This window comes from Neodiprion pinetum, chromosome 4, assembly GCF_021155775.2.
Source record: "Neodiprion pinetum isolate iyNeoPine1 chromosome 4, iyNeoPine1.2, whole genome shotgun sequence".
Classification (NCBI taxonomy): domain Eukaryota; kingdom Metazoa; phylum Arthropoda; class Insecta; order Hymenoptera; family Diprionidae; genus Neodiprion; species Neodiprion pinetum.
Window position 1 is genome coordinate 37598198 of NC_060235.2, and position 14986 is coordinate 37613183.

At 42.1% G+C, this 14986-nt stretch overlaps 2 protein-coding genes across 3 annotated transcripts in view; one reads left to right on the forward strand and one right to left on the reverse strand.

Moving 5' to 3' along the window:
* LOC124215801 (uncharacterized) overlaps positions 1-14986 on the forward strand; it is a 45429-nt gene that overhangs the window by 15962 nt on the left and 14481 nt on the right. The window contains exons 1-2 of one of the 2 annotated variants that reach the window (XM_046619546.2): positions 11648-11786; positions 12730-12870. In XM_046619546.2, coding sequence (XP_046475502.1) covers positions 11741-11786; positions 12730-12870 — 187 coding nt within the window. In that variant the 5' untranslated portion in view covers positions 11648-11740. Of the gene's footprint in view, positions 1-11647; positions 11787-12729; positions 12871-14986 lie in introns of those variants that run through there. The other variant, XM_046619545.2, reaches the window with a different exon arrangement.
* On the reverse strand, positions 1867-3477 carry LOC124215804 (cuticle protein 64-like). Its single transcript, XM_046619555.2, has 2 exons — positions 3409-3477; positions 1867-2866 (listed from the first exon to the last, which is right to left on the reverse strand). The coding sequence occupies exons 1-2, from the start codon at positions 3475-3477 to the stop codon at positions 2177-2179; spliced, it is 759 nt and encodes a 252-aa protein (XP_046475511.1). The 3' UTR covers positions 1867-2176.

Below are 14986 nucleotides of genomic sequence, written 5' to 3' on the forward strand. Positions count from 1 at the left end.
AAAACGAATAAAATTGAAATCTGTATTTCTTGCCCACTTCCATCTGTGCCTCAAAATCGTCATTTCTCAACAAAGAAGTCATGAGAAAAATTTCAAGCCAATAGATTAGAGCTATCGATTCGACGATGGGGTTTTCGTGTTTTCGGAAGCATATTGAGAGTCAAACCCGTGGTTCAAAAATATGAAACTCGGTAAAAAATGTTCTTTTTCCCCGCTCTACGTCATATTTGAACATAAAAAAATCACCAATGTTGAGGCTCAGACGTACGTCGGTTTCGGGGTGGAATGCCTCATACACATACAATCGGTATTCCAAACTGACGCATTCCCGTATCGCTGTATAACGAATCGTCCGACGATTCGGCGAGAGCAGCGCAAAAATCTATGTTTAGAATGTTCGTTTGCGTTTTATTCGACGAGAAGCGAAGAGAGCTCGGTTATACTAATCGGCTCAATGTTTGGCATACATAGTTACACGGTTTGAAAATCGGTTTTCCGTCCAAGTCCAGCCTGCGGGCACTTGTCTTCAGTGTGTAATGTGTATATATACGTATGTATACACGTACAGTGTACATACAGGTATACATATCTCAATCCTATGGTATACTCGAGAGAAGAGAATTCAGAGAGGACGACTGCAAGGCACTGCAAATCCGATTTTACAGAGAAAGATCGATTCCACTTGCTGCGACAACTCCTCGAGGTACTATTGTGGATATATGTACAATACTTGCTTGCTGCCACCGTTGTTGATGTCGTCGCGGCAGCAGAGAAGTGAAAGCCAAATGGTATCGACGAATTTCCGAACGTATTCCACACAGTTAGCGAACTGTTTTTGCCGCAACTTTGTGCAAACGAGGGTTGAATTTATAGATTCTACGTATATGTAACGATTTTTTCACTAAATCGCATTGCAATTTTCACGATGACGAATTACACAGATCGACAAAAAAAAAGAAAATGTATTTCTTGAGTTTATATTTAATTGAATAAATTTTTATTCTACACGTGAAATAATAATGAAAATTTCATTCATTGGTTATAAAGTTTGCTCTTGTCGTTTTTACGCTTATAAATAAGTCTTTGGTATAATAAGTTTTTGGTCGATAGTATAATAAGCAGCAGGTAGCAGCACGTTGAAATAAAAAGCAAACTTTATCCAATGAAACAATTTTTTGTCTAGAAAATTTCACGTCCAGAACCCAGACTCAAAAATTAAATTTGAATTGTTTCAACTTTCGTCGAAGTAACTCGGTGCAAATAATCCGATCGAAACTCCCTCTCTATTTTTGACTCTCCACCTCACTCGTTGGCAATTTTCGCTGCCGCCCAGAATGGATTTTTGCACTTGATACTTTTCTTTCCGTACGATACGATATACTTGTATACATAGCTTCGCATTATTTTATATATACCTTATACCAGCGACAAGAGCCTGCAGCACGTATGCATCCATATTCTAATTCCGTCAGAGTCGTTCACCTTTCCTCTGTAGCAATAGCGCAGCAGACAGCGGTTTGAAATTTTCCCCAAAGTTGAACTGCAGCTGCGAAAATATGACCATACGTACGTCGTATCCACCCGTCGCAGGATCGCTACCGTGCATATATGAGCCAGTCGCAACCGCGTACCAACAACTTTCCGAGGCTCTTGAAAACGTAATTAAACACCCGCGCGCACAAACGCTGCGGTGCAAAGCAATTGTACTGCAAAATTGTTGTGTGCCGTACGTGTGGACGCTTTGCGTGGAATGGGGTTTTCACACGACGTAACCATGCGAAAGAATCAGGATTGACGCACGTAAACTTGACACTTTTATGAAACAAATCGTATATTAGTCGAAGCTTGCTTCCAATTTAATCGTACTGTACAACACCTACAATATTACAATAAACGATGAATTCGATTTGGTATACATGTAATAAACACCTCTACAACGCATCGGTAACACTTATACAGATATAAACGATATTATACAATAGATAAAACGTCCAAGGTACGGTTATTCGTACAATGACAAGAAAGTTACGTAGGCACCTATTACGCGATATTCATCACGAAGATGAAGCTAGGGTGAAACATCCAAACCTACCGAATGATTACTTATATTATCATACAGCTTACGATCCTGGTTAGCTTAATATCCATCGCACCTTGGTCTGGTTTGACCGAACATCTAGTGATGATGATGGTGGCCCTTGAAGTGGTGATGATGGTGGTGACCGTGTCCCCCGTAGCCACCGTATCCGTAGCCATGGCCGAACCCTGGACTCCCAAAACCGTGACCATAGCCGGCTGCTCCACCGCCATATCCAGGCGCGTATCCAGCTCCAAAATCGCCGCCGTAAAACGGGGCGTAGTGAACTGGGACCGGGATGGCCACCGGATGTGGAACCGGGACTGGAACGGGAACCGGCCGGTTCACGGTCACCGGGAAAGGGACGTGGCGGTGGACCACAACCGGGACGGGAACCGGGACCGGGACCGGCTTCGCGACCGGGACGTGTCTCGTTATCGGAACGGGAACGGGGACTGCGACAGGTTGAGGAACCGTGTAGAACGATCCGTCGCCGTAGCTACCGTATCCACCGTATCCGTAGCCGCCACCATATCCGTAACCGCCACCGTATCCCAAGTATCCTCCGTGTCTGTGAACGCCGTGACCTCCGTGAGTCCCGAGTGCTGGTCCCGGATAGTAGACGCCTCGTTTGGTTGGTTTCAGGGATGAAGACCCGGAGCTTTCGTCGGTGATTGAACCGGCATCGGTGTTGTCTTGACCGAGATCGGCTCCAGCTTCGGCGGCAACATCCTCGTTTTCGCTTCGGCTCGAGTTAACACCCACGCAGAGGGCTACCAGTAGAATTACCTGAAATTAAACGGGAAAGAAGGAAATCAGAGGATATGTTTACCTCGTGGTTTTCTATTCCGTTGTTGTTTGCCGGGTATTGAAAAGCTCATTTGCGAAAAGCTTCCTTTCGTGATAAGCTTTGTTTGGAGGGTGGGTATGACGGTGTTCTGCAGCCAGCGTGCCTTGCAGGGATTACCTATCACGGGAAAAAACCTTGGATAGGGACGGAGGGGGGGAAAACTTATTTTATACACCGTACGTAAGAATCCTTGGTTTTCGCTCGCTCACTAGACGCTGAGAGTACTTCGGTAGTACCTTTGGAGGTTCGCAATCAGAAATAAACCGTCGACGATTCCGTTTGAAGGAATTCTTGAAATACCCAGAACCAAATAAGCCTAACAATGTAAATCATTGACTTTTGGTTTCTTTAATTTTTTACCGCGCATTGAACCGCGCCGCTGCATCGGATCGTCGATCGGCTCTCTAGTCACGGAGCAGTGAGAGTGTTTAACTTTGTGGAAAGCGTCAAGCAATGTCGATAATTGCAACGTTCATCGTACCTTGACGATGGAACAGCGAGCACAAGTCACCGGTTTTGAGCTGATTGTCAGCTCGATCACCGCGCCCATTTGTGAAGACCTGCCGTTTCGGCGAGTCTCTAACGACGCAATGGAAGGTTCCCACAAACGCGTATGCAAACGGTGTGAAATCTTACAATCAACATTCTTCTTGGCCCCCCTCCCTCCCCTGCACTGCCATCTACTCAACTTGGCACGTGCGTACGAGACAAAGCGGGTTATAATATATTGAAACACACGCCGTTAACCCGTCGTCTACACGCCTATACTTCGTCTATAACCCTGCTTCGTGCTTCATTTTGTATGCTGATATCGTAGCTGTTTACCATTACTTGATTCTATTGAAAAATCTCTGTATTCCTTCGCGGTAATGAACTATTGGCTTCGGGCAAGGGATAGTACCTACAGATAGGATTCGTTCGAGAATATACCAGTTTTTACTCGTCCAGCAGTTGCACGGCAATTAATCGTTGCAGCGTTTTTCTGCGCGGGCATTGGCGAGGGTTTTTTGTTTTTTTTTCTTATAAAGGATGATCAAAATGCACGGTGGTCTGTTTTTTACTAGACCGGTGAAAATCCCGATTTCAACATTTAACGAAGCTACGCTACCGAAGAAAATAATTGGTAACATTTCACACCGTCTGGCTAAGTATTCGAAGGGATGGACGATGCGTGTGGATGTAAAACCCGGGTAGCATATACGTGCAACTGGCGGATCGATTGGGAGGTATGAGTAAAAACAGCGTTTTCAAACTTTATATACCACTGACTTTGCACAATACGAAAACTGCCGACCACGCTGCACACACGTAGGTGGATACTTCTCGTCCAGATTCGCAGCACGGAGAAGGCAGAGCGACTTTTTTGCTTATACTGGCGCTTCGAGCCCGACGAAGGAGTGTGAAAAAGAGTGGAAATGATAAAAAGTAACGTTGAAACCGGCAGATTTTCTACGAATTAGTTTGTCTATTATATCGGTACTCACAGCGTTGATCCGTAGGAACTTCATGTCGGCGCGGTTATCGCGAAGACGGCTGTCGTCGCAATTCAAAGATTCCGCTCGGTTGCTGGCCTATTTATCCTAGGAATCGGATCGGCACTTGCCTCCCCTTGAGGCGGTCTCGGGGCTGTGATTCCGCCGGCCTTTCTCTCCTAATTAGTCCTTTCCCTACTTCCTTCCAGGTTCGGAATTTTGTCATTTCCGTCCGGTGACCGGTGACCGGTTACTGTCTGTTCCCGGTTTCGATCGACTCGACCGGTTAGAACAGGTCCTGTTTCCACACTCTGCAGGAAGTGGCGTTAAAAATGGATCTGGCGCTGGTCTCGTTTCTCCAAATATGTTTACCCGTTTTCTACACCTTTGCTATAGCCGCCTATCGTTGGTGGATTTTCCTGATTGTCCGCTACTGCTGTGAAGCGATGATTGAAAGTGCGGAACCCAACTACCACGAGGATTACCACTTTTACCCTAGAACACCGAAGAGATGGAAATTTATCCATACTTCGGATCGGGGTCCTTCGATCCTTCCGATTAATCCAATCGCGTGATTCTCGTTTGCCGCAGGACCTCGGATTAAGAGGATGCTACGGTTGATTTTTACAAATGATGAATATTGCTCTGAAACTGTGCTACGTAGTGGATCGTTTCTTTGGGATTCGATGATTTATGGGTAACAGGATCTAACAAAGTCGTGGAAATCATCGAAATCGTGTAAATACAATTTTTTCGCGTGTACGCGTCGGTGGCTTTGAATACTCTCCAAACCTACGCATTACTGATGGTGATGATAACCCCATTCTACATTCAATGCCGAACATATATATGCAAAAATAATTGACTTCCATTCAATAAGTGCACCGTAAAAGAAGAACCTGTAATTTTATGCACGATCCTATTAGAATTAACGAGTCTCGATTGACGCGTGTTCCGTCGGTCGATTAATATCGAAACGAATTGATTCTTTTCTCGATTACGACCATTTTCACGACTTCGTTAGATCCCGTTACTCACGAATCATCGAATCCCAAAGGAAAAATCCGCTACGTAGCATCCTTTCGGAGATACGTTCGTCTCTTTTTTTGTCGAAATCGATCGGAGCTTCCTCTTAAAGGGAGAACCGAAAATCTGTTCCGTTTGTATAACGTTGCTAGACGCCAATTTCTCACCCCATCGAAAATAGCCGATCTCTATGCGCGCCTGGAAAAAAGTAGAGAGAAATTTCCATTTGCATAATATTTCTCCGACGATCCGCAATTGGAAGCCGGTGTATGGATTCCCTACCCCGTCTGTTTGCCAAAGTTTGCGTCACACCGACGACCGTGCGATGTAACGGGTAGCCGAGTCGTTCGAATGCTCAGAGAGTCGAGTCTGCACATGGCAAACTTCAGTTTTAACAATGGTCAATAACGGCGTTCTTCTTCCTCGCAGTTTAGACTCATTGTCAAATGCAATTCGGGCATTTCTCCCGAAGAAGAAGAAGGGCTTGGAAACAACTTATTCCACGCTATTGCAACAAGGCACACTGCACCGTGTCGGCTCAAATATTGTAACAAATGGGTTTTCGTACTGGGCAAGGTAACTCGGCAAATGATCTTCTCTACGTGTGCACGCTCTCACACAACCTCGATCGCATTCGCACCCACCGGATGCACAGTCTTGCGTGACTCCGGTCGGCCAGGTCGCCCTCTGCCCTCGCTGTGTGATCCGGTGCTGCTGGGATGTAACGTGCGCGTGATTCCTTCGGGAACAGGCAATCCACGCGGTCCGTGTATATCCTTCTCTTTATTTCGGGTGCATGCGGTCAAGTAGATGGCAGGTGCTTAAATACTTTAATATCCCAATATAAGGTCTCGGTTTGCGTGTTTGTGCGTTCATGCCGTCGACTTTTCCTCACGCACGATAATATTCTCATCGGTACAACGATACTTTACAAATTTTAGGAAACAAAAATTTCATCTCAATTTTCTTCGTACTTTTTCGACTAACACGCGTCGATTATCTTCTAGGTTCAATGGATATGCCTTCATTTTTTTTTTTTGCTGCTAATTTGTTTGATCAACGATGAAATGTTTCATCAGTGAATTGTAGTTTCGACACTTGGACTGCTGATTCGTTAAACTAAATCGAACGAAATCGAGTGTCGGACCGTGAACGTATTACTTAACGTCAATTGATTGCACTTGATTTATATCGGTATGGTATTACTTTTTCACTCGGAAAAAGGATTAATGGTTCTTAGGCAAAGTTCGTTTCATCGCACTGGATGCTTCGGGCACTGAAAACACGACGGAGTACTCGAAGCTTATCGGGTGCCGAATGAAATTAAGAGTGATTATACGAAGACTCGAGATGCCTGAGGCTACGTCGCAGTTCGTCTCGTATCCCTTTCATTCCAAGCTCGGTACTGTTTCAATCTGTAAAAACTCATCGGCACCTAATGTAATTGTATGCAGAAATTAGCAAGTTTCTCTTAATTTCACCGTCGCTCGACATGGAATATTAACTATGGGCAGGCGTTGACCAAAATTTTTTATTCCACTCTAGTACCTACCCAGAAATTAACTACATCATGTATTAGTGGAACCGTAATTACAAAAAAAAACGCTCCGAGTGCTTCCGTTAAGCGATTCTTCTTCTTCCTCCTCACCGCCATTATTTACCCCGCTGCGATCGTGTTTCGACTTAGACACGGTAATTACAGGTACCTACCTGTAACAAGGATTTTTCTTCACTCACTTCAAACAGAATCCACACGAACGTGTCAGGATTAAATTTAAGAAAGGAGATGAAAAATTCTCCATGAATCGCAAATTAAAATTTTTTGGGGATTTGTTCACACGGGAACAATGAAAAAAATGTGGTGTAATTCACGCGCGGGTTCACGTCGCACGTACTTGCCCATTAGTCCAACGAAAACTTTACTCTCTCGGCTTGTATCAACGTTCGTTCGCTTCTCGCGGTGTGCAGGTACATCCTTTGTAATATTTTTCTTCCTCCCCCCTTCCTTTTACTCTTCACTTTCTTTTTCTCTTCGCTTCCTCTGTACTTTTGTCGGTGAACCAACGGCCCCGGCAGCTTTGCCAACGCGTACACTTGACCCATGCACCACCTTATACCCTTCGTTGCCTGTAATAGGCATTGTTACCATAAACACCTACCATTCGTTTAATCAGACATCGTAATTAAAAGAAAATTTTTCCCTCGGTCAACCACTCGTCCCAGTTCATACTTAACGTACCTACATGGTCGTTACGCTTTGACGTCTCGTTGGGTTCGAGTTGGTCTCTATGGATATAATTCTTGGCATGCAATGAAGTATTCAACGGCTGAAGAGTGAAATTCACGATCGAATGAATGAAAATCGATTGTCCCTCCAAAGTAGGTAAACCTTCCGTTGTTAATCACATTCGTATGCAGGGTTGCAGTTCGGGATAGTTCTTCCTCCGACTCCACCAACCCTTGTCCCTCCTTCTAGTTTTTTTTTTTTTCTCCAGGATAGTTTTTTGGTTCGCCGGGCATGCGTTTGTGTACGCGCACGCAGTCCGCGCCTTATTCCTCGGGCTCTCGGCACTTTATATTCAATCCAACGTCTCCGTAATATCCTCCGGCCAGTTGGTATGTGTTTTACGTGCATGTGCCGGTGATCATGCGGAGTACATGAGGCCCGGAGGATATTATAAGGATAGGTGTAGTGTAGGACATCGTGTACCTCGGGATCGTCTGTCGCATAACAAATTCGAAACAAAGAATGTCCCCTCTAATCACAGCCTTTGTACTCTCCATCCACCGTTCGGAAGAAGAAGAAAGCCCTCTCAAGCTTTCCAACCACGAACTCTGGCGCGGGTTCGTTCCTTCGTACATCCACTACACGTACGGCCCTAATCGCTCGGATGGCACAATGGATGTCTTTGCGACCCCGATCTAATTGCAAGGGTTCGATACATGTATAACTTGGTAGCCGCTTCAGGGTTCTTCAGGGTTTCTGTTTAACGTCGATAGTCCGTTATACACTTATTTATGTTCGATGGTACATGGAAAACTTATAAAAATGTCACGGTTATCCTCCCCATACTCAGCCGTTGAATATTGTTGTTATTTGACAAAAGAAATTCACCTACGGGGAAAGAATGAGACAATTTTAAACCTCACTTCCTGTCACCCGAGAGCTGGCGCCGAATGAAATGTCTACCGGAATCACGAATCGGAATTTCGTGTCACAGCAAATTCTTACGTGGTTATTTTTTCCCGTTATTACACTCCAGTTGCCACCTTGCAGGTTTATGTAACAAACGCTTGAGAATGTCCATCGTCATTGTTCAGCATCGATTTGCGTCAAATATATCGATTGTTTCGAAAACTTTATCAAACTGACTGCACGCGCTTATTTTCGTTCCCATTAACGACGTAAACGTTGCAGTTCGAGGAATCATTGATCGCGAGCTGTGAGTTTGCCGTACCTATACTTATAATTACTCCTTAGAAGTGACTCGCGATAGGAAGTCTGTTTCTTCATTGTGTTCGTCATCTTATTTTTCTTTCACTCTTAATTTGTCCGCCTTCCGTAACGAGCAGCTTCTTCTATATATTGTACATCTCTCGCTTGGTTTGCCTAATTGGATCTTACCCCAAGTCGCCGTTGCTGCACCCGAGCAACTTTCCCCCCTTCATTCCTCTCTCGTATCCAATTTTTTTTTTCTTCGTCCAAAATTTCACCCACACAACCGTACACTTGTGTAGAAAAGGCTTGTTCACTGGTTTATAGTTTGTAAATTAGTTCCAAGTTAAATTAGAGTTATTTGTAAATGTTTGATTGGTAGAGAATAAATTCAAGTTTAATAAACAACGCTCTTTTCACGGGATTGTTGTGAAAAGGGAGGAGAAGGCATTCCGTAAAAGATGTCGTAGAAATTGAGACGTTTTCTTAATAATAAATAAAGTTATTTAAAAATTTCATATCGCTGGTATCATCAAGTGTACCGGAAAAGTTCATTTGAATTCATTATTCAATTTAATTAGTTCCACCTCTGTTGTAAAAGTTCATCAGAGAAATTCTGGCAACTTTAGTTTATCTAAAAGTAAAAGTCTTCCAGATAACCAAAGACCAGGATATAACCAGCTAAAGTTTTCAAAAATTCACAAAACTTAAAAGGAAACATCTTAAACAAATCACCAATTTATCTTACAATAAATTAATAAGACTTCTCGCAACGAACCAAACAAATAAATAACCTCAATAAAATAAAGTGGAAGATAAAAATTCGGGAGACGACAACTTCCAACGCACACTTACCGCTTATTAAAATTTCTTAACTTTGAGGATGACTCCTTCGCCTCGACGACCGTTGTTTTCGTAACGCCTGAGTTGGCTCTGGTCGTGATATCTTCAACGCTGCGTATCGCGCCGTGAACTGCAGCGTACGTACGTCCTCGATAAGATCATCAGCTCAGTCTTGAAAGAGGAGCGCCATGTGCTGTATTTTGTCATCGCCGTGTACGCACGCATATACCATATGTACGCATGTAACATAGGTGTAGGTATTCAAACGTGCATATGTATATATATATAAATAAACGTATATATACAAACGTGCGTAACCATGCGTAGCCGTGGGATTCCTAGGCCCGTCCTACCGCGTGAAAGACACAAGCGCACACAAGCGACAAGAAACGAAAAAGTTGAGCACTCGGACGTTTTCTTATGTTTTTTTTTATTTTATTTTTTTTCCATTTATTTCTTCTCCAATCTCATTCTCGTTTTATATTATTACGCTATCCGTATAGGTACGCTCTCCTCTGGATGTAGGCGGCGTTTCAAGCTGTCTAGACAGGACAACCTACCGCAGCAACAACGGGCACGTGACATAATATTCCTCTTGTCAGGTCTTGTCTATTCTTATAACAGCTCTGGTATGACGTATCGCGGAGTCGACGATATTATACGCTACTAACTGGCATTGTTTTTTGTTTTTCATTTTCTTTTTTTTCTTTTCTTTTCGCGTGTACCGCGTACATACGTATTTGCACATCCGGATTTGTTAAAGAAATTTCGGTAGTACGTTGAACGGGTTAATTGATAATCGAAAACTGTTTGGCATTGAAGTGGGTTTTTATTACGAGGATGAAGCTGGTAACGTTAACGTAACGATACATCGGTAGGAAAATTATGGACTAATCATTGTTGCGGTATAATTTTATTATGACTTTCGAGGAGTTGTTGGCTTTGCAAAATATGATTATATTTCTCCCAAGCATGTATAGTTTACAGTAACGTTACTAACTTTGTTCTCATTTTTTTTTTTTGTTTCGGAGGTTTGTACGTCTACATCAACACGTGCATTGAGAAAAATTTCATTTGTTACAGTAACTAGAAAAATTTAGTTAAACAGGTATCGTTAAAAAAAAATTTCATTTTGTACCGAGAGCTATATTTTTCGATTGTGGTAAAAAATAAAAATAGTCAAGGACTGAGCGGTAACGGGAACTAATAATTTCTCTCAGTGTATGTTATACATTGCATAGGTATAATATTATTCGCGGTATACGACGATTCCGGCAAAGAAACGCAGATTCAACTTTACACATCCAAGCTTTTCCTATTTCTTTTTGCCTCGGCGGACGTTGTTAAAACTGAATGCACTCATTTATAGCTGGCTACTTAATTAGTCCTGATGCCTGATACGGAGCATCCGTGTCTCTAGTTACATTCAAAGTTGCAAGTTATAAGATAACAGACACCGTAAATCGGTTCGTTCTAAGAGATTTCTAAGCATAAGGTGTACGTGTTTGAAAGACGTAGGTACAATGCGTATGCGACAGATGCATCGCGGCAATTGCGGGGATGGGTAACTGGTTCTATTATTCCTACTTGAAACAAGCCAACAACTTTCCGAACAATTCTCATCAGCTCATCTCATGCACGGGTATCATGGTTTCACTTTAGCGGACGTTCGGAACATAGATTACAACAACAATTTGTACGACTCGTACCTACAAGACAACAACCGGTCATATAATTGCTCGATCTGTATTGCCCTGCACCACGTGGTCTGTTTTGGTGTCGATATTTCGACGACAACGACGATTAATGTATCCGTATATACCTGGATGTATACGCACGTAAGCTTGGTATGCGATAAGAGATAAGAGAGATAATTTTAACTCAAACCCAAAGTGCATACCTCGAGTACGATCTCAACCTGCTATTCAGTCGTCCGTACGTTGCCGACAATTGAGGCTGCTCTTGAAACAGTAGTGAAAATCGTCCGAAGAACGTTTCGTTCCCTGATTTCTTCGTTTTGTTTTCTATAATGAGAAATGGAGTCGAGTGCGGTGATAAAGTACAAATCACAAGTTTTGATAAGTGAGTACCAAATAAGGCACGTCAGGGTCGCGTGTCGTTTTTTCGATTCTAAACTGCAGTTGTTGACATTATATAGCCGTGGATGGTATTTCCGGTAACGATTTGCCGGAAGAAATTTACTCGCGCATTCGTTATTAGTAAGACTACTTAGTGGAAAAATGTGTTTAAAAAATATTTTCCTTATCTACGAATATGCTTCGCTACTCTGAGCAGCAAACTATTATCTGTACACGCTCTAGATATTAGACGGCGAAACTACTGACCGAATATACCAGCCTGACATCATCGCCAACTGATACGAAACTCAGCGTTTGAACTTTACATTTTTCGGTTTCCGGTTCAAGTTCTTGTTCTTTGAAAAACGGTGATTACCGGTATAGTTTTGCTCTGCTACGTATCGAAAATGGAGATCTTCCACGGCAGATTACTCCGATTTAGGGTACTCGATGCTAAATGAGACAGGGATGTACATGAACGGTCAATTCTGTAGAGCCAACCGTGAACAGAACTTTAAAGAAAAACTCTCTGATGTTCGTTTGAAATCGATGGTTAAAGGCGTTCACGTCATGGTGTCTGGAAAACCGCTTCAGGCGATTCAATATCAAATACATTTGACGTTTATGTGTTTATACGCACGTCTGGGTGTTATGTATTATTTTATACGATAACTCGTCGGATGTTTTAAAAAATTCCTTTTTCACGTCGAATTCGAACGCGAATTTGAAAGCTGGGGATTCGCTAATTATTATACGATGCAGATCAGCGTTTCGCGATGTCAATTAAATTATACATCGCCGCGCGCTGTAGCGGCTCAATGGCTGGATTATAAAAGATGAAAGAAACACTTTGTGTGTTATACACAGTGCACTGTGTGTATGGTACTTTCATGGATCTGCACGAGGAGTTGATATTTATTTATCTCTTTCTCGTTTTCTCGTTACAGAACCAGAGGAGTCACAAACTATAAATGCAGGCGTCAACGGTATCGAAATCGAACCGAAACGCACCAGTCCCGATGACAATCTAATCACCGATGAAGATGCTACCCAGGACACCAGCGATCAGACCCAGCAAACAACTCCGGGTAAATTTTCGCGACATATGATACGTCTAAATTTTATACAATAATTCAAATTCATTCGTACAATTTATATATATATATATATATATATATATATATATATATATACAGAATTGAAGAAAGAATAAATCAATGAATTTCGATCCCCTAAATTTGATCCAGTTATCGTTTTGCCGATTCGTTATCGCGTTGTACGATTGGGCAGGAGAAAATTGAATACAAAACGAAAGTTTCCTCATCTTCTCGATTACTCTATAAAGATCATAGTCGCAAGAGATATATATATATATATGTGTGTATATATATGAATAGGAGTAATCTAGTTAGTTCCATTGACGATGTTAAATTTATCTGAAATGACCCCGCTTGATAAACTATAATTCGTCGAGACAGAGACGCTCCAATCATACATGTCCTCGCTCTTATAACTTGACGGGTAAAACGATATCATTTTCAGAGCATCTCGACCCGAATCTTTAGTGACGCGTACGCTGCACGATGTGCTTGGAAAATTTATAACCACGGCAGGGATAACCCGCGTCCTCTTTATGTTATTCAATTGAATCTAATTGAAGAAGTTTTATGACGCTTGAATTGTCGGAAACAACATTTTTCGTACGCAGTTATAAATTATAAATGAAAACGTGAGATTGACAACATTTGGTCAAGATTAATTCTCGTTTCTCACGGCACATTATGCGTATGCAACATACAATATTGTACACTGAGAAAAATTTCATTTGTTACAGTAACTAGAAAAATTCAATAAAACAGTTATCGTTAAAAAAAGCTGTTTGAATATTGTTGGAATTATGAAAAACGAGGTACGCCTAACTATTTTGCGCTATTGTCGATCCTTTTTTGATAATTGCAACGCAAAATCAGCTTGTTCGGTTTACTCTACTTTTTTTAGTTAAATAAGGCTTTAACATCAATTTATTGTTGCACAAGCATCAAATTTTCGCAACACTAACCAGAAAGAATAGTAACGGATACTAGACTTTCCGGTAACAGCTATAAAACTAATTTTCATTTTCTACCTAGAACTATATTTTTCGATTGTGGTAAAAAATGAAAATAGTCAAGAACTGAGCGGTAACTGGAACTAAAAACTTCTCTCAATGTATAATTCCGAGTCTTTAACGCGTATAAATGTACACATTTTTTTTCACATATTTAACTTTGATTCATTATATACGTATGCATATGGGTAGAGGATTGAACATAGAAAGAAAAGAAAATTAGCGTTAGACGGAAAGAAAGGAGACAAAAAATGTGTGCTGATCACATATATATATATATATATATCTGATATATATGCATAATAAGTCCAATTACGCAGGCGTGAAATCGCAGGTATATAAGGTAACATATGTAATTGCCTCTGGGGGCCGCGTTGATGTACATGCATATGTTATATAGGCACAGATACGCATGTATGTATGTATAAACTGTTTCACACGGAGACTCGGGTAGGAATTTGATACCTTGGTCGAGTCACGTGGTTTTTCTTGTTGGTCGGATCGCGACGACGTCGGCAGCCTAGCTGACGGGATTCAGAGCGAAGCGTTATACGCTTAGGTATATATACCTTACGTACGCACACACACACACACACCCACGTCTCTGCGTACCTCTGCCCATGTAGGCATGTGTGCATTATACGTGCGATGAACGTACTCGGGATCTCTCAAACTGTCCGCGTGCAGTCCGCTTGAAAATTCAATATTCCCTGTGCAGACTTTGGACGTGAATGTTTACATACGTCTGTGCAAGTATGCATGTATGTATGTACCAGATTTTAGGTGCGCGCGTGTGTGTTACTTGGATGTAGGTACTACACACATTGTCGAGGATCTGAGGAATTAACGTCGCGACATATGTATAATGTATGTATACCTAATACCTAACTACCCCCGTTGTTTTAGAGGCGGAATACGATGTGCTCTGTGTACGAAGTTGCACCGGAGTCGTTTTCTAATCGATGAACCTGGATGTTGCTGGGCTAGCTTAAATCATCACGCATTCGTACGAATAGACGAGCATCAGGGTGCATGCCTTTGAAATATTTATAGTTTGGTAGCGCGTCGTGATGATTTTTTAAAATTTGATATTTCCA

Excerpts from the sequence above, each read along its gene's own strand:
- LOC124215804 (XM_046619555.2), bottom strand. The coding sequence starts at position 3,477 with ATGGGCGCGGTGATCGAGCTGACAATCAGCTCAAAACCGGTGACTTGT. Across the intron at positions 2,867-3,408 it reads CTCGCTGTTCCATCGTCAAG|GTAATTCTACTGGTAGCCCT; the intron begins GTACGATGAACG and ends GTTTAATTTCAG.